The sequence below is a fragment of the Mauremys reevesii genome, linkage group 8, assembly GCF_016161935.1.
Source record: "Mauremys reevesii isolate NIE-2019 linkage group 8, ASM1616193v1, whole genome shotgun sequence".
Taxonomy (NCBI): Eukaryota; Metazoa; Chordata; order Testudines; family Geoemydidae; genus Mauremys; species Mauremys reevesii.
Window position 1 is genome coordinate 12,229,736 of NC_052630.1, and position 19,361 is coordinate 12,249,096.

The 19,361-nt window shown below is 46.0% G+C and overlaps 2 protein-coding genes across 5 annotated transcripts in view; one reads left to right on the forward strand and one right to left on the reverse strand.

Moving 5' to 3' along the window:
- Nucleotides 1-13,729, reverse strand: part of JADE2 (jade family PHD finger 2) — a 213,666-nt gene extending 199,937 nt beyond the window's left edge. For 3 of the 4 annotated variants that reach the window (XM_039483417.1, XM_039483424.1, XM_039483426.1), the window contains exons 1-2: nt 13,542-13,729; nt 9,504-9,577 (exon numbers count right to left, since the gene is read on the reverse strand). In XM_039483417.1, coding sequence (XP_039339351.1) covers nt 9,504-9,577; nt 13,542-13,554 — 87 coding nt within the window. In that variant the 5' untranslated portion in view covers nt 13,555-13,729. Of the gene's footprint in view, nt 1-9,503; nt 9,578-13,497 lie in introns of all 4 variants that reach the window. The other variant, XM_039483419.1, reaches the window with a different exon arrangement.
- A 209-nt stretch (nt 13,730-13,938) lies between these two features.
- On the forward strand, nt 13,939-19,086 carry CDKN2AIPNL (CDKN2A interacting protein N-terminal like). The gene is made up of 3 exons (XM_039483427.1): nt 13,939-14,195; nt 15,395-15,494; nt 17,694-19,086. Exons 1-3 carry the CDS (start codon nt 13,990-13,992, stop codon nt 17,703-17,705), a joined length of 318 nt encoding a protein of 105 aa, XP_039339361.1. The 5' UTR covers nt 13,939-13,989; the 3' UTR covers nt 17,706-19,086.
- The last annotated feature ends 275 nt before the right edge of the window (nt 19,087-19,361 follow it).

Here is a 19,361-nt window from a genome sequence, read left to right on the forward strand (position 1 = left end):
GGGTGCCGTGGTCCCGCGGCTCCGCTTGACCTGCCGCAGTCATGCCTGCGGGAGGTCCAGCCGAGCCGCGGGACGAGCGCCCCCTCCGCAGTCATGCCTGCGGCAGGTCCAGTCGTCCCGGGCTCCGGTGGACCTGCCGCACACATACCTGCGGGAGCTCAACCGGAGCCGCGGGAAGACGGGAAACACTCCAGGGGCCCCGGAAAACACTCGTGGGGGCCCCTGCGGGACGCGGGGCCTGGGGCAAATTGCCCCTCTTGCCCCCCCCCGGGCGGCCCTGATGTAGTGACTCACTTTGTGCTTTGCAATTCATAGATGCCAAGGCCAGAAGGGACCATTGTGATCATCCAGTCTGACCTTCTGTATAACACAGGCCATAGAACTTTCCTAAAATAATCCCTAGAGCAGATCTTTTAGAGAAACATCCAGTCATGATTTAAAAATGGTCAGTGATGGAGAATCCACCATGACCCTGGATAAATTGTTTCAATGGTTAATTACCCTCATTGTTAAAAATGTGCACCTTATTTCCAGGCTGAATTTGTCGAGCTTCAACTCCCAGCCCTTGGATTGTTATGCCTTTTTCTATTAGACTGAAAAGCCCATTATCAAATATTTGTTCCCCAGGCAGGTACGTTAGTCTGTAATCAAGTCACCCCTAAACCTTCTCTTTGTTAAGTTAAATAGATCGAGCTGCTTGAGTCTATCACTATAAGGCATGTTTTCTAATCTTTTAATCATTCTCCTGGCTCTTCTTTGAACCCTTTCCAATGAATCAACACCTTTCTTGAATTATGGACACCAGAATGGACACAATATCCAGCAGTGGTCACACCAGCATCAGATACAGAAGTAAAATAATCTCGTTATTTCTACTCAAGAGTCCCTTCTTTATGCATTCAAGGATTGCATTAGCTCTTTTGGCCACTGCATCACACTGGGAGCTCATGTTTCAGCTGAGTATCAACCATGACCCCCAAATCTTTTTCAGAGTCAGTGCTTCCCAGGATAGTGTCCCCCATCTTGTAAGTATGCCCACGTTCTTTGTTACTTTTTTTTTTTCCCTAACGTCGTTCCCATGCCAATGTTGGCGCACAGGGAGAAAACCAGTCTCGTCCGTTCCCCTCTTTCATTTGCTGCTGCCTCCATTTGCTGTGTGGTGTTGAGATCGACGATTCTAACCTTACTGCTAATAAGTCTTCTTAAGGTTTCTCTTGAGTGCCCTCGTTTCCTTACACCAGTTGGTTTCCCTTGACAGCTTCATGTGGGAGACTGTGTTGGCATCAAGCGTACATGCCCCAAATGTGTCCAGGCTTCCTTCCGATGCTGGTAAAAACAAGTGCTGGTTGGTCATTTTTCAAGTATCATTGATGATGATGAACAGTCTTTCCAATCAATGCCCAAAATCTTCTGGAGGCATTTATTTTTGAAGGTGCCTAGTTTTTCTAAAATTTTAGTAGATCTCCAGCTCTTGCAGCCTGTGATGGTTTATAGAATCATAGACTATTAGGGTTGGAAGAGACCTCAGGAGGTCATCTAGTCCAATCCCCTGCTCAAAGCAGGACCAACACCAACTAAATCATGAGGAGCATTGCCTCACAGACAGTGCTTAGGCCCTTTGACCTACAGAGAGGTTTTTGCTAGGGGAACCCAGGCCTTCCCACTCCACCAGGGTCCAGCCCAAGGCCCTATGAGAGCAACAAAAGGGTCTGACACCCAGGAGTGCCTTAGGGCTGCCCTTCCTGGGCCACTTCCTACCACCCCACTATTGTCCACAGTTTGCAGTCTGTACAGGAAAGCGTGAAGGAGGTCAGCTCACTGTGTGACACCTCTTCGTGCCCGGAAGCGACATTGTCACTCTCTCCCTCTTGGGGCAGTGGCTGCTTCCTCTCATGCCTTGGCCCTCCAGCCAGGTCAGTTCCAAGTCTCTCTCCTTCAGGGGTCCATGAACAAAACACAGGGAATCAACACAAATAAACTGGGTTAGTATATGAGAGGGGGAAATGTCTCCCTCTCAGGGTCTATCTAAAGCAGGTCTTCCCTTTCCTCAGGGAGGGACCTTCAGGCAGTTGTGGATAAGAGAGATTCTGCCTTCCCTGAGTCCTTTCTCCTGGGGCTGCAAGATGAAGGTCCCTTCTTTTCCCTGAGCTGTTCTTCTCCCTTTTAACTCCTCCTCCAGTCTGTGCATCATGAACAACACATCTCGAAGGACAACAGTTACGAGAAGGTGAGTAACCGTTTTTCCTTCAAGTGCTTGTTCATGTCAATTCCAATCAGGTGACTCCCAAGCTTAAGTTATGGAGGTGGGGTCGGAGTTGTCCACTGATTGGAGCACGGTTCTACCAAAGGCCATATCGTCTCTGGCCTGCTGGGTAATCGCATAATATGCGGTGAAAGGGTGTATGGAGGACCACGTCACCGCTCTGCATATTCCTGGGTGGGAACCTGCACCAGTAACACTGTTGAAGAAGCCTGCGCCCTGGTGGGGTGCGCAGTGAGTGGACGGGCAGGCATCTCTGCCAGTTTGTAACACTCTCGGATGCAGGATGCGATCCACAACAAAATTTGTTGAGAAGAGACTGGAAGACCTTTCATTCTTTCTGCCACAGCCACAAAAAGTTGCACAGGCTTTTGGAACGGCCTTGTTCTCTCGATGTAAAAGGCTAACACTCTGTGGACATCTAATGAGTGAAGCCTCTGCTCCCAGACGCTTGAGTGCGGCTTAGGATAGAACACTGGGAGGAAGATGTCCTGGTTCATGTGGAAATGGGAGACAACCTTCAGGAGGAAAGCCAGGTGAGGCCTGAGCTGAACCATGTCCTTACAGAACATCGTGTAAGGAAGCTCTGATGTTAGAGCCCTGACATCAGGGCTCTAACAACCCTCCTGGCTGAGGTTATCACTACCAGAAATGCGACCTTCTACAAGAGGTAGAGCAGGAAGCATGTCGTTAGCAGTTCAAAAGGCGGCCCCGTCAGTCTGGAAAGGACCAGGCTGAGGTCCCAGGCCAGGACCGGCTGTCGAAATTGTGGATACCTTTCGAGACCTTTGAGGAAACGGTTGACTATAGGGTTGATGAAGACTGACTGGCCTTCTACACCTAGATGGAAGGCAGAGATAGCAGCCAAGTGAACCCTTACTGATGACATGGACAGTCCCTGCTGCTTGCGATGGAGAACGTAGTCCAATATGAGTGGAATAGAGGTGAGCATTGGGGACGAACAATGCTGTGCTGGCCAGATTGAGAATCTCTTCCACTTGGCAAGGTAGGTGGAGGGTTTCCTACTGCCAAGGAGAACTTGTCTAACCTGGTCTGAGCAAGAAAGCTCCACCGGGTTTAGCCATGGACCTTCCATGCTGTGAGGTGCAACAACTCAAGGTTCAGGTGCTGGAGATGGCCATGATCCTGAGTTATCAAGTCTGGGAAGAGCAGCAAAGTGACCGGGGCTTCCACAGACATGTCTAGGAGCAATACGTACCAGTGTTGTTGGGACCAGGCTGGGGCTATCAAAATTACCACCACTCGATCCCTCTATATCTTGAGGAGCACCTCGTGAATGAGAGGGGTAGGTGGGAACGCGTATAGGAGAGAGCCTTCCCAGGGAAGGAGGAATGTGTCTGCTATGGAGTCCAGGCTGTGATTCAGGAAGGAGCAGAACTGCGGACACGTCCTGTTGTGCCGTGTGGCAAAGGAGTCTGGGGAAAGCCCCGCTGATGAAAAATGGAGTTCGCAATGTCTAGGCATAGGGACTGCTTGTGGCCATGGAACAACCTGCTGAGATAGTCCGCTAACTCATTCTATACCCCAGGGAGATACGATGCTTGCAGGTGTATTGACTGCTCTGTACAAACGTCCCACAGCATGAGGGCTTCCTGGCACAGGGGAGAGGGGCATGCATGCCCCTGTTTGTTGATACAGAACATCGCCGTGGTTGTCTGTCATCACTGATACACATCTCCCACTTAAGTGGGCTTGGAAAGTCTGCCATGCCAGGCATACCGCTCTCAGCTCCCTGACATTGATGTGGAGAGTGAGCTCCGTCTGAGACCAGCGACCTTGTGTCCTGAGGTCTCCCAGGTGTGCCCCCCAGCCCAAGTCCAATGCGTCCGTAACCTACGAGAGAGTCGGCTGGCGGCTGACGAAAGGGACTCCTGCAGACACTAGCTGTGGATAGAGCCATCACAGAAGAGAGTTGAGGATCAGGTGAGGTAACATCACAACCCTATCCTGTCCCTGACCGGACAATACACTAAGGCTAGCCATGATTGGAGCGGCCGAAGTCTGAGCCTGGTGTGTTGCACCACATAGGTACAAGCAGACGTGTCCCAGGAGTTTGAGGCGATTCCTTGCTGTGGTGGTGGGGAACTGCTTGAGACTCCGAATGATGTCGCCCAGGGCCTGGAACCTCAATTCCGGTAGGTACTCCCTGGCCCAGCACTGCCCCTAAGAACTCTATCCGCTGAACTGGGGACAGAGTTGACTTCCCCACTTTCAGGAGAAGGCCCAGTTCATCAAACATTGCAATGATGAATCCAACTTGCACCTCCACTTGAACCCTGGAGCGGCCCTTGATCAGCCAGTCATCAAGGTATGGGAACACCTGTACCCAGCACCTGCGCAGAAATGCGGCCACGACTTCCAGGCATTTGGTAAATACTCAAGGCACACTGAGAGGCCGAACAGAAGGACTGTGAACTGGAAGTGGTTGTTGTGCACCACAAACCTGAGGTATTTTCTGTGGGACTGTGTGATTGCTATATGAAAGTACACGTCCTTCAAGTCAAGGGCAGCATACCAGTCCCCTAGATCCAAGGAAGGGATGATGGAGGCCAAGGAGACCATGTGAAACTTCAGTTTCTTCATGAACTTGTTGAGCTCTTGCAGGTGTAGGATGGGCCTGAGCCCGCCTTTGGCTTTCGGTATTAGGAAATACCGGGAATAGAAGCCCTTGCCCTTCTGTTCCTGAGGAACCTCTTCCACTGCCCCCAGCGAAAGGAGTGATTGCACCTCCTGTGTGAGGAGTTGCTCATGAGAAAGGTCCCTGAAGAGGGATGGGGAATGGGGGGTGGAAGGGCGGGAGGGCAGAGAATTGGAGTGAATATCCCCTCTTTACTGTGCGGAGTACCCATAGGTCTGACATAATATGGGCCAACGCATGGTAGAAATGGGACTGATGGGACGAAAAGGTAGGGCAGGATGGATCCAGCCTTTGCACTGGTGTGTTTGCCCCATGCCGCATCTTCAAAAGGCCAGTTTTGGGCCTGAGGAGGGTTTAGACTGGCCAGAGCCCTGGCCAGAGGAGGGGTGAGGTCTCTTCCTTGAGTTCCTATTTCTCCTACGCGACCCATCCTGCCTACTCTGAGGTTGATAATTTCTCTGAGGGGACTGGGGTCTAAAGTGCCTCCATTGAGTTGCAGGGGTGTGGAGGCCCAGGGACTTCAAGGTGGCTCGAGAGTCTTTGAGGCTGTGCAGATGAGGGTCAGTCTTCTAGAAAAACAAAAACTGACTCTCAAAGGGGAGATCCTGGATTGCCTGCTGCACCTCGTACGGGGGGCCAGAGACCTGCAGCCAGGAACTCCTCCTCATAGCCACCTCACTCTTTAGACCTGGTCGGGGAGGATTCATCTTTTTGTTCTGTGTTTGTATAGCACATAACACAGTGGTCCATGACTAAAGCTCATAGGCACTATGGTAATAAAATAAAATATTAAAATAGTAATAATAAACTAAAATGTGAACAGGATTTTGGCCTCGCTATGAAACAGGGAGTGAGGGAACCCAGTGTCAGACACTGAAAACTAGGTTCCAGCCTGCTGTAAAACTGCAATAATCAGAACTCTTTGATCCTATTGATATTACTAATGCACATGTGTCGAGGGAGACAGCTACAACAAGAAGTCCCCTGCGATAGTAAAGTCTAGCTCCATTTTAAATTAAAGTCATGTTCTCTCTCTAGACTCATACATCTTTACAAAGAAAACAGCAAGCAATCCAGAACATTCAAAGCCTAACCACATTCAGATTTGTTTATACATAAATAGCAAAATCTAAATGAAGAATTTCCCTTAGGAGTCATTTTAGAAGGTCCTCAAGGGGAAAATATTTTAAAAGTGACTATGAAATTATAATTTCTAATCATCCTTTACTTCAGGGAGTGAATGTCAAAAAGCACTATAAAAGGAACAAGAGAAATCTCACAGTGGTCCAAAAAAAGTAAGATCTTCATTATGGGTAAAATCCTGGCCCCACTCAATGGCAACGATTCTACTGACTTCAGTGGAGCCAGGATTTCACCTTAAAATCTCAGTTAGAAGAACAATATTCAGTATTGTAACTGGATGGATTCCCACTTAAGAGCTAGAGCCCTGGGGCCAGCCAACGCTGATTACTGAAGGCACTGCTCCAGCCCATCTGTGTGCCACCTTGATTGGGCCTGATGGATGAAAACTGATTCCCCTATAAAAGGCAGCAGGAAATAGAAGAGGGACTGGCTCCTACAAGGAAGATCTGGACAGTAGGGGAATTAAGAAGTCAGAGCCAGGAGTCTTAATTCAAACCAGGTAAAGCCTGGGAGTGATTCTGAATTGTGACCCAGGTCTAGGAAGTAGGGCTGGGGACTCCCTACCTAAGTGGAGAAACACACTGAACTGAAGTTGGGATCTGGAAGCCCAGTGTGTAAGGACTCAATAAATTGGCCCCCAGAAGAGGAATGTTTTAATTACCTCTGGACTGAGTGAAGTAGTAGGGGGCCTTGGAGAGGGGAACAGAAGCAGGGTCCTGCAGAGTGACCTCTAGCTGTGAGGGAGTGCTCAGGAGGCAGCTGACCCTGCTACAAGCATCATATGATACAATGTTTAGGCCTTGATTAAAGTCAATGGGAGTTTTGCTTGTGCAAGAACTCTAGGATTGGACCGTAAGTCTATTATGCTAAACCATAAACCAGAGGTGGGCAAACTATGGCCTGTGGTGCTGCTGGCACCATGTCCCTGTGGCCCCCGGGCGGGGGAGGGGGGTAGAGGGCTCTGTGTGTTGCCTCTAGGTACTGCCCCGGCAGCTCCCATTGGCGGGGAACGGGAAACCACGGCCAATGGGAGCTTTGGGGGAGGCACCTGGAGGTGCGGAAAGGGCAGCACATGTGGAGCTCTCTGCCCCCCAATCTCTCCCAGGGGCTGCAGCGCTTCTGAGAGCGGCATAGGGCCGGGGACAGGGCAGGAAGGGAGCCTGCCCTGGCCCCAGTGTGTACCGCTGCCACCCCAGAGCCGCTTGAGGTAAGCGGTGCCGGGCCAGACCCCGAACCCCTCCTGTATCCCACCCCCCAACTCCCTGCCCTAAGCCCCCTGCCTGCACGTTCATGTTCTCAAGCACCCCTCGTGCACCCCAACTCCTTGCCCTGAGCCCCCTCATACACCCTGCACTCCTCCTGCACCCAACCTCCTGCCCTGAGCCCCTGCTGCACCCCACATCCCTCCTGCACCCCAACCCCCTTCCCTCCCACAGTCTGCACCCCTCCTGCACCCCTGCCCTCAGCCCCCTCCTGCACCCCAACCCCCTTCCCTGAGCCCCCTCATACACCCCACACCCCTCTTCTGCCCAAATCCCTATCCCTGAGCCCCCTCCTGCACAACACACCCCCTCCCACACCCCGCACTCCTTCCCACACCTCAACCCCCTGCCCTGGCCCTGCATACAATTTCCCCACCAAGATGTTGCCCTCGGCCCAAAAAGTTTGCCCACCCCTGCCATAAACACACAGGCAAGGCCCCCAAAGGTCACATGTAACAGCAGAACTTTCACTTTTAGATCATGGTGAAGGAAGAACTCTGGTCACTACAGAACTAGAGGCTGTATACCATATTAACAGTAAAATTTGTTCAGAGAAGGTTCTAAATGTACAAAGAATTTACAATTATAGCAATATTTCAAAAGCACACTCCTTCCACCCAGTGTTTGTGGTGCTGCACAAGCAGGTTAAAATAGAGAAGTCAACAAAACACCTTCCTGAAAGCATCATGGGAACCAATGACAGCCACAAATAGGTGTAGCACCATATGCATCCAAACCAAAAAGTCACATTCTTCTTACTAAGCACTTCACCACATTCAGCAGCAAAATGGGTCTACCAAAACCCCTCCATTGCAAACCTGTTTCACAAATACCAGCTTCAATCCTCACTAACTGAGGGAAGGATTCATTTATAGCCAATTCTGTCTGTGAATTTCCCCAACCTACTAACATCTCTCCTATCTGGATTACACCTCAGCTAGCTAGATGTCAGCCAAACCCCAACCTCCTGTAGACACTGACTCATCTACAATGGAGTTATACAGCTGAATATCATCTGCATAACCTATATACTTTATCCCATTTTTCCTTACTAACCATCCTCACAGCTTTGTATATGCGTTGAGCCAGAAGCTACGTCCAAACATAACCTGTGGTAGCCTGGGTGAGGGAGTCTGAAGACTGCAGATATTACCATAGCTGCTTTACTAGGACCAGCTTGATTATCTATCCAAAAGCCAGGAGATTCAGTGTTATCCGATAGCTAGCTGGTGAAATCATCATAATTATGGATCCATTTCTTGACTAGAGATCTTACCTGCTTGAGATCACCTGGCACCCAACTCTCAGAAAGAGGTAGTGACTGCTGACCTTTAACACCCAGGAGGGATATTCAGTGGCCTCCTGAAATGCCACAGACACTTCAGGGAAAGACACTGGCCATAAATCAAACAGAGAAGACTCTACATTTGTCCCCTCAAGAACTGCCCTGCAATAAGTGTCATGCAAATTCATCTTAATTTGAATGCTTTCAATCTCTTCTGTTCTCTTTGTTTAAACTACAGAACAAGCCAAGCACGTGCAAACAAAAAAACAGCAACAACAAATTCACCTAGATATGACTTATCTACTCCTGTCCTTCCCCAGTGAATAAACGTCCTGCTCTTACTCTCACTGAATTTCCCATTGGCAAATTCCTTTAGATTTCACTTAGAACAGCATGAGGTCCACAGCATTTAACCACAAATACCTGAATTCCACAAGATCACTTTAAAGATCTCTGTAGACAATACATTTCAGGCTCCAAGGATGTCAGTAAAGCAACTTTCACAAGCATCAAATGTTCAGTTTACAAAATAGTTAATGGGTTTCAGGGGAAACTAGCACAATAAAAATACTTGAATAGGCCGTGCAGTGACCCATTCAACAAGTAAAGTAAGCAGCCTTTTTAAGTGAAGTTGGACATAATCTGAAAGCTAGAGATGATTAAAGAAAATCTCTCACCAGCACATCACAAGGTCAGTAATGTGTAAACAGATAATAGCAAGAGCTGTGTCACTCATAATTAATTCAAAAGAGATGGCATTTCTATTTTCTTTTTTGTTTAGTAACAAAAGACAAGGCAGCCTCTCCAGAAATATGAAAAGGGCTGTATTTCAAAGTCTAAACTCCCCCAACTCTACTCCCACCATAATATCAAATAATAATACTTAGCATTTACCAGACATCTGCTTGAATGATTGAACTCTGGCCACAGTCCCAACCCTATGGTCTTCTCTCCATACCCAATGAGATCTGAATGAAAACAAAAGAAATATTAAGTCAATAAAACATCCATTACCTAATGTAAGGCTTCTAAAACCCTTAATGGAACTTTTGAATGGTTTTGTGGACATACTGACCAAGACAGAAGACATCACATCAGATTTGAATTATTCATATGCTCAGGACGAGCTTTGTTTAATCAGAGGAAGCAGTATGTAATTCACTGGTGTGCGTATTTACAAGTCCCCATCTGTGTCCAATCCACAGAAGATAGGAGCATGTTACAGCATCAGCTACAGCACTTTAGCTCAAGATACAGTAGTTCATGCTTTTAACTTTACAGGTCCCCAGTGCGCCAGTGTGTCATCCAAGATGGTAGTTGTCACAATTACTCAAACTGAACAAGACACAGTTAACACCCCTTTAACATCATGAGTTTAAGATTCATTACTCCATTTTACAGATGAGGAAACTGAGGCATGAAGCAGTTACGTGACTTGCCCAAGATCACAGAAGTTAGTGACTGCATCAAGAGTAGAACCCCAGGTATACTGAATTCCAATCAATGGCCCCACCAGCCCAACAACTCCTGTATGCAACAGCTCTTCTTGACATTGCTGTGTTTATAGGCAGGAATAATTCATTATACATTATCAAATTCTAGACTGTAAAATTCCATGCTGGAATTGACAAAAGTATTTTATTTATTTTACTGGCCTTCTCACTGGCCAACAAAAAGCATGCTGCATACGTTGGAAGAGCAACCAGAAGGTCAGAAGGAAAAGGCACAATTTGCCCCATCTGGGACACAGAAGAGCATAATTTATTTTTAAGAGTCTTATTCTTACTTTGAAACAGGATAGAGCTTTCACAGAATCTGACTTAGAAATGTCATACTATCACAAATATAAATAAGTGATTGACACAGACATGGGGAACTGGAATATTAATTATCATTGGCAGGATAGTTCTAAACACAGAAGATAGCCTGTTTTAAAATCTTTATTAGTACTGCAGAAACATAGAAGAATGATGGAAAATCTCTGGAGAATATAGCAATGTCTATAACCTTTTGATGTTAATTACAACTGTTATGACAGATAATTTAAAGTTGAGGGGGGGTTTCTCTGCTCATGATAACTTTGATTTGACAGAGACTCAAGGTGCAAGAGGAACACTGGAGGGTGGGGGAGAATAGACCAAAGTTTGAATGTCATCTTGAATACTTGTATCCAAACTTGCTAGAGCTTTTCAAAATTCCATAACATCCAGCTCAAAGAGCCTTCCCCAAACCTCTAGTACCCATCTTCACTAAGGGTAGGTCTATACTCACCATCCGGGTCGACGCGGTGAGTTCGACTTCTCGGAGTTCGAACTATCGCGTCTAATCAAGACGCGATAGTTCGAACTCCCCGCACACTCCGGTCGACTCCGGAACTCCACCACCGCGAATGGCGGTGGCGGAGTCGACCTTGGAGCCGCGGAGTTCGACCCCGCCGCATCTGGACGGGTAAGTCAGTTGAACTAGGGTACTTCGAGTTCAGCTACGCTATTCACGTAGCTGAACTTGCGTACCCTAGTTCGACCCCCCCACTTAGTGTAGACCAGGCCTAAGAGAAGTCAGACTGGAGTTCATAGTGCAGCATATATTGTTTTTAAAAGAACTGCTCTGTCCTTTACGTTTACAATGATTTGAGAAGTGGGGATGTTTGGGAGGAAGGCCTTTTATTTAATTCTTGCCTATTTCTGAGTCTAGCTCCTTCCTCCTTTTCCTCCCACAGTACTTTTCTTTAACTAGTTAAAATGTTGTGGAGTTTAACGTGAGATTCATAAAGGTATTTAGGTGCCTAAACCTGAGATTTAGGTGCCTAAATCCCAGCTTTAAACTCCACTGCAAACCACAAAACTCTTGTCAAACCCTGGAGATGCCTAAACTCACTTGGCACCTAAGTTTTCAGAGTAAAAATTTCCTTGGCCCCCATGCCTAGAGAGAAGCACGTGCACTATTGCCTCCCAGTGGGCTTCCAAACTTCTATATCCCACCTATTCCACAGAGCAATTCACAAACCACAAGAAGGTAGGCATTCGTTGAGTGTGAGGCCCAATCCAGTAGGCTGCCTACCAAATTGGGTCCCATTCAAACCCAGCTGATGGAGGATGAGGTGGTGGTCTGAATGCCCACCTTATAACTTTTACCTCAGTGGTTAGAGCACTCACCTGGGATGTGGGAGACTCACATTCAGTTACCCCCTCTGCCTGAGAGGGAGAAAGGATTTTAACAGGGGCCTCCCACCTCTCAGGAAAGTGCTCTAAGCACTGAGTTACATTATGCTGAGCTGATGTATATTCCTCAATCTCTCTTACTGAAGCTCACCACTGTGGACAAATGAGTGATTGGAGCAGGGGAACTGCACCAGGGTCTCCCACCTCCCAGGCAGGTGCCCTAACCAATTCCATAACAATTTAAGTATTGAATCCACAGTGGAGCAGTCATGAGAAGGTTATGCTGCCTCTTACTGGACACTTGTCAAGAACTACACTCTCTGTCCCTCAATTGCTTTAATTACAGGCTCAATGCAAAAAATATTTTAAAATCTATGTATCTAATCATATCTAGTAGGCATTTGTATGATGCCCAGATTATCGAAGTATCATTCTGATGGATCAGTCAGGTTTTTTTAGGGAGCTTTTAATTGCTAAATATCTAAAGTTTTATTTGTTTGACACATTGAACTCACTATTATTTCAAAACCTCCCTGCTCCCACAAGAAGCTAGGGATGTACCATCTCAAACCGTGATTTCATCACATCCCACTGCCTAAGGCCTTGATCCTGCAAATACTTATGCATATGCTTAACTTTACCAGTAATCCCAGTAGGGACTGTGAGAAATAATGGTGGGACTGCTCACAATAGTAAAGTTAAGCATAATGAGAGGGTAAGCAAGTTTGTGTTTGCAGCATCAGGACTTACGTTTTGGTCAGGTCTGCATTATTTTCTATACCTCTATAGACTATCATGTCACCTCCCGTTAATCTGCTCTCTTAACTGAATAGTCCTTTTCCATTGCTTCTCCTTTGGAAGACTTTCCAAACCTCTTAATAATTTGTATTGCCCTTCTCTAGACAACTTCTATGTATTGTTTTAAAATGAAGTGTCTAGAACTGGACACAACAATCAAGATGAGAGCACACCATCAATTTACATTGTCCTTAAAATATTTTCCACCATTATCCACCCCTTTTTGATCACTACTGAACATTTTAATGAGCTAACCATGGTGACACAGAGGCTTTTTTCTTGAGTAATTAATGCAGAACCCAGCAATATGTATAAATAGTTCAAATTGTATCACCCAACATACATCACACCAGGCACTTGCCCGCAGTGAATTTCATATGCCAACATGTCATCTAATCTCCTAGTTTTAGTAGGGCCTTGACATTCTTCACAGTATTTTTGAGTTTGAGGCAGTGGTTCTCAGCCTGCTGCTTGCAGCCCACATCTACAGTCCACGTGGCATCTTCAGGGCCAACAGGTAGTGTGTGGATATATAGAGTGTGTGTGGATGTGACCCACATAACATACAGAAAATTGCATATGCGGCCCACAATGGTAAAGAGGTTGAGATCCATTGATTTAGAGCAACCCAAATAATTGTGTGTGACCTGCAAACTTTACCCTTTCATTAGTCACCCTCATTCCAGGTCACTAGTCTAGCTTTTAAGGCAAGCTCTAGCTGGATTCTTGAAGGCATCTTATTATTCATCTACTTCTGCCCTGAAGTCTGGCCATTCATTGTTAATCGCTGGGCCTGATTCTCTCACACTCGCGTAAACCAGGAGTCCTGCCCCTGACGTTAGTGGCGTGACAGGTGTCAAACCAGAGGAACGGCGGGCAGGGTCGGGGCTTTTCGGTTTTGTTGCTGAGCCCCCCGGAGGGACGCTCACCGCCCGCTGACTGCGTAGGCCCCAGCCCCGCGCCTGACCCTCACCCGGGCCGGGCATTCAGCTCGCAGCGGTCCCGGGGTAGGTTCGGCTGGGCCTTCCCGCTCCCCGGCTCCCGGCACCGCCTGGGCAGCGGCCACCGACCTGCCGGTGTCCACTAGCGGGGCGGCTTTCCCGGGTCAGTATCCGCGGGCGGCTCCGGCCCGGGGGCGGGGGCCCAGATACAATGTCTGGAGTCAGCTGGCCCCAGCTCAGGGGGCCTCTCAGCAATGGGGCTCGTCCCGGCCGCGTGAGCCCGGGTGGGGGAGGGGCGCTGCGCCCCGCTGCTCAGAGGCTGCTGCGGCAAAGCACACAGCCACCCGCGCCGAGGTCTTCCAGCGCAGTCGAGTGTGCAGGCCAGAGCGGACTTGCGTGGGCCGCTCTAGCCTGACGCTTCCAGGGGTCGGTGGTAGCCGCTTCCGGTGCGCGCTGCATTGTGGGTCAGCGGTAGCCGGGATGGTGGGGGAGGTGGAAGAGGCCGAGTTCCCCGAGGGGTTCCGCTCCTACTCGGAGAACGAGAGGCACTGGCAGGCCCGCCGCGAGTTCATCCTGCGGAACCTGCCCCCGGACTGGGCGGGGGAAGCGCCACGGCCCGCCGGCCGCATCGACCATCTGCTCTCGCTCTCCATGGTGTGGGCCAACCACCTCTTCCTGGGCTGCAGGTGGGGGGCCAGCGACTCCGCCCCCGACCCGCCGCCAACGCCCCCCCCCCGTTGCAGGTGGGGGGCCAGCGACTCCACCCCCCCCCGGTTGCAGGTGGGGGGGGGGGCAGTGAATCCGACCCCGGGTGCAGGTGCGGGCCATTTAGTGACCCATCCCGCACCTGTAGAGAGCTGGAGGCAGGTTCCCCCCACCCCCTCCAGTGCAGCCAGCTCTCTCTGCTGGCAGAGGCAGCCCACTGAACCCACCCCCGGGCTAAGGTGGAGAGTCCTTGGGAGAGGGTCAGCTGCACCATCCTGCCTCCGCCATTCTCCTTCCCCTACACGCTAGGTTAGGACAAGGAGAGACCCCTGTACACTCCCTTCTCCAGCCATCAGCGCGCCTCCTGGGTCTGAACGTCTCCGTCGCTGCTGAAAAGGGTTGGGCAGGTTTACCTGGGGGTAACTAACGTCTGTGAGCAACCCCCAGGGAAACGCACAGTGAAGACAGCACGAAGGCACTTCAGTTTTACCACATCAAGGCAAACTTGCTGAGATCAGCCCCAGGCGGGGGAGAGTTTATCTTCCTGTAGAACTAACGCACCTTGTGTCTTCAGTATGTGTTTATCTCGGGATAGCTCACGTGCATTAGTTATCACCAAGTTTAAAAAAAAAAACTTCTGTTTTTTAGTGATCCTTGCCTTGTTAAATTGAGTTAATGCCTCTCGGGTTAGCCTAGCTACAGTGAGAGCATCACATTGCAAAACAACACATTGCAGCACCAAGTGACTGGATTAGCATACAGCTGAGTTAGCACTGCATTATGAGCTCCAGTGTTAGTAGGATCCAAATTTCAATATGCACCCCAAAGTTAAGCGAACACTGTAGGGAAAACTTTTGATCTAAAACCCACAACCATGACCAGCATGGCTGTGTCTGTAAATGTGCAAAAGGTGTTGTTATTAAGTTGTATAACTTTGGTTTCAATACTGTGCTGCTGCAGAACTAGTATGGAACAACACCTGTGCACAAAAACTGTATGTATTTAAATTTTGATAGACCTACACAGGTTGAGAGATGAATGTTTCATTCAGCTTCATAACTGATCAGAACATACATCCTTGCCATATTGAGACATTTGAGGGTTAGTTTTATAATACAGTGCACTGCAGTTTCATAATGTGGGATTAGTAATTTTTCACAGGCATTTATCTTTATTATAGTTACAGCAAAGACCTTTTAGACAAGGTAATAGAAATGGCTGAGGGGATTGAAGTTGAAGATGTACCACAGTTTACTACGCGTGATGAAATAATGAAAAAGGTAACTATTCAGTTTAGAATTTCAGAACTTGCTTTGTGGGGATGATACAATGTCAAATTTCCAGGTTTGTGTGATGTACAGAACCAATAAGTCTCAAAAAAAAGTATGCCAAGTACTTGTTCCTAAGAGTTCTGCTTTACTACTCTAAAATTCTCTCCTCTCATTCTTGTGCTTCTTACAGTGTTCTTAATAACAACATCCCAGAAGTATATTACACATGGATCAGTTATACATTGGTGGTGGACCTACTAGCATATTTGCAATATTTGCTTTTCAGTTTCAGTTACTAAGGAAATGTTGGTCAAATGTATCTCTACAATTTATTAAAAAGCATTTTTTTATCCATTCTGCTAATTGGAAACCACTAATTTCATTTTTACGTATTTCACTGGAAGAATTGTATCATCAGCTTTGCAAGTGCTATGTACTCCAAAAAGTACTGTGATGAGAAGCTAATTCCCAGAGGATTAAGGCCCCAATCCTGAAACACTAGTGCATCTGCTTAGCTGTAAGCATATAAATAGTCCCATTGACTTTAGAAACTACTTATGTGCTTAAAGATAAGCATATATGCTGGTGTTTGCAAGATCAAGGCATTAGTCTTATCTGGCTGGGTTGTGGGTGAACTGGAATGCTTGTATATCTCTCTTACAACTAGATGAGAAGTAGAGCTATAAATGAAAGTACTATGACAACCAAGTACTAAAACCCCAAAACAAACTAATAAACCTCTGTGCCATAGAAACAGCTGCCTGTTGTTTTCTGGCAGAGTTTGAATCACCAAATTTAAATTATGGCTCAGATTTTTTTAACTCAATTTAGCTTCTCTCTCTCTTTCTCTTCCCCACTCCCCCCTTAGGAAAAGACAAACAATTGCTTCCAATAGGGGAAGCAATTGAAATTACTACTTTTTTAGACAACATTTAGAGGCCATAAGTAGATATGCAGCTGTCCTTCATGTTGATTTTGGAAGCTTTATTTTCCACATTCAAAGCCTATTAATATCATGATTATAAATACTTTTTGTACTCTCACACTGCCTCATTTAACACCACCGAAAGTGTCTTCTCATGAAAAAAATGGTTCCAAATTGTTATATTCTGAAAATGGGGGTCATTTTTGGTGTCATTATTAGTGGAGATCTCCTGTATTTTTATCATTTTCTAGGATAGCAAACTCTTAAGTGAGCAGTTGCTGTGAGATAACTGGGATTTTAAAAGACAGCCATTAAAATTATGGATATGATTTGTTTGTTCTCTTAGTTGTTTAACACTTTTTGGATATATAAGCAGGTGAAGAGGGGATTCTAAATCTTATTAAATGACATTTTTATATGGTTATGCTGAAAATACGTCAGCTTTTATCTCCCAAAGTTAGTTCTGGGCTTTACAGGGAGTTAAACATTAATTTAAAATGCAAATCTAAACAATTTGGATTATTAAAATCTAGTTGCTTGCAAAATCACTTGACATTTCAAGACCAAACTCTGTGTGTGTGTGTGTGCGCGCGCACGCACATGCACATGGATGCACTTTTATTCTTATTTAATGGGGATTAAATAAAACTATTCCATGAAATCTCTACAAGAAGTTACACTAGGAAGTAATAAAGTAGGTTTTGTGTAAGTCTTGTACTCTATTATGCTAAGGAAATCCTCTAAGGCTAATGTAGGTAAAAGTCAGTGTGAGTTCATGCTGTTTAAAAGTAGTTTAAAACAGAATGTAAATTTTCATTCAGTGCCAAAGAATGCTGAGCAGGTTGTTAGTTTTACTTTCTTGGCAGCCGTATTTTTACAGTTGGAGAGGGTTACATTCAGAAATGAATGAAATTCAGATCCCACAATTACTTTATTCAGCACTACAGCCAAATTTGAAAATTGCTCTATGGGTTTTGCTATTTTAAATTTAGAACAATCTAACTATTCAAGTAACTGTATTGCTAACTGTTTGAGGAGTAAGATTTTATTTTAAGTATTTTGATTATTGCCAGCAGATGTAAACTAAATATGCTCTGCCTTGTGAATAACAAGAAATGGATACTAACTGTATTCTACAGAATTTTCCGTTGCAAGATATCAAGTACTCATATCTCCTTTCTACCTAATATTTCACTGGAGTAAAAATTCAGGTATCATTTGCTTTCACTACCATGAGTATTTCCATATTACAAATACATAACTTGTTTTCTCTTTATTTTTAGCATCAACATTAGTACCTACGAAGAAGAGGTCTCAAATTTTTGTCATGATACAAGATCAGTTTATGTGGAGGACCCAGTGTTAATTGAACATACTGTTTCTAAAAGGACTCCCTATGCTGTACCCCAGGGAAAGGATTTTTTAAAAAACTTTGTGTCACTATGATGATGGATATCCACTTCCAAAGCTTTTTAAAATGAGAGAATCAGGTTTTTAAACAGTTTTTACAACTCATTGATTCATAGAACAAAGAAAAAGATATGATGGGCTGTATTTTCCCCTTTCACATGAAGACAGGGAAGAGTAATAACTCCCAGAAAAGAGGGGAGAGGGGCTGGGGAGCTGCAGCATCCCCTCTTCTGTTTGAGTACAATTCTGTCTAATGACCGATGAGTCCAATTTAGGATGAGAGGCCATGGGGAATACTTGCCTCAAAGCACACACCCACTTAGGAAAGCAGGGGCTTAAACTTCACTCTCAGTTTAAAGTAAGGGGATGTTATAAGGCTGTTTTGACCATTGACTAATGTTGTTAACCAGGTTTCTTTCTGTGTAACAGGAGAAAGGGAGGGCATGGTGCACAAAGTGGTCATTACTCTGCTCTTTCCCTTCTATATGCAACTTAGATGAGTCTGTGGTGATGATAAATGTCCCAATTAGCTGATTTTCCCCTTTGCATGCCTGCATCACTCTTCCCCAGAGTTTCTCTACTGCAGGGGAACCATAAGAGTCTAAAAGTAACACAGAATATTCTCTCTTTTAAAAGTCTTTATTTTTAAGTGTTTTATGCCACATTTTTAAAGTCTTTAGAAGGTCTAATAACTGTGTCCATTCAGTCACTGGAATGAAAATTTCAATCATGAAATCTGGATAACTGTCTTGATTTGTTAGCAATAAAATCGTGTTCCTTTCCTGTAAAGTGAATTCCCTCTCTTGAAGCTTTATTTAGATAAAACATATCTACTGCTGTTCTGGCAGGATCTGATCCAAAGCCCATTGGAATCAAGGCCCCAGAATGCTTTAAATTAGTAATCTTCCAAATGAATAACAATTGCCATAGATTTGTTTACATGTATCTTGTAATCTCTGGGAAATGTCAGGGGAAATGCTGAAGGTTTCATCTGAACAGAGGCTTAAATAGCATAAGTGCCAGACCCGTAATCAGATCAGTTACCAAAAGCATTGCCTCCACTGATAAATTACCTCTCTGGGAAGCCCTTTCTAATCACCATGGAGTTACAGTAGCCATTTCATAAATGAGGTCAAGATCCTTTGTGATCTGGACCTAAACAATGGGTTTTGTGCTACAGCAGACTGAACATTCTGCAGTAGCTTTATTGACATTTAAAACTGAATGAATGTTTTATTGCATTAAATATAAAAATGAATACAATCACTACAGTAGCTTGTGTTGTTTTGATATTCAATTTATTTTGTCTGTCCCTGCATTTTCAGTATACTACAGACTGTACTGACCAATCCATAATTGTATCATAGACGTAATGGGAAGCTGGAGGATTTTGCATGTTGGGGTAGGGAGTGTTAGGGCTTTTAAAATCTAGATACGCAAAAGGAGGCAGTTTGTGGATTCTGGGATCAGCACATTAGCTGAATTGTTCTGCTCATTTGATCAGCAGTTAGCTGCTGACATTTAAATTAGTAGTAGTTTTC

Coding starts and splice junctions, on each gene's coding strand:
- CDKN2AIPNL (XM_039483427.1), top strand. CDS start 13,990: ATGGTGGGGGAGGTGGAAGAGGCCGAGTTCCCCGAGGGGTTCCGCTCC. Junction 14,196..15,394: donor CACCTCTTCCTGGGCTGCAG/GTGGGGGGCCAG, acceptor TCTTTATTATAG/TTACAGCAAAGACCTTTTAG.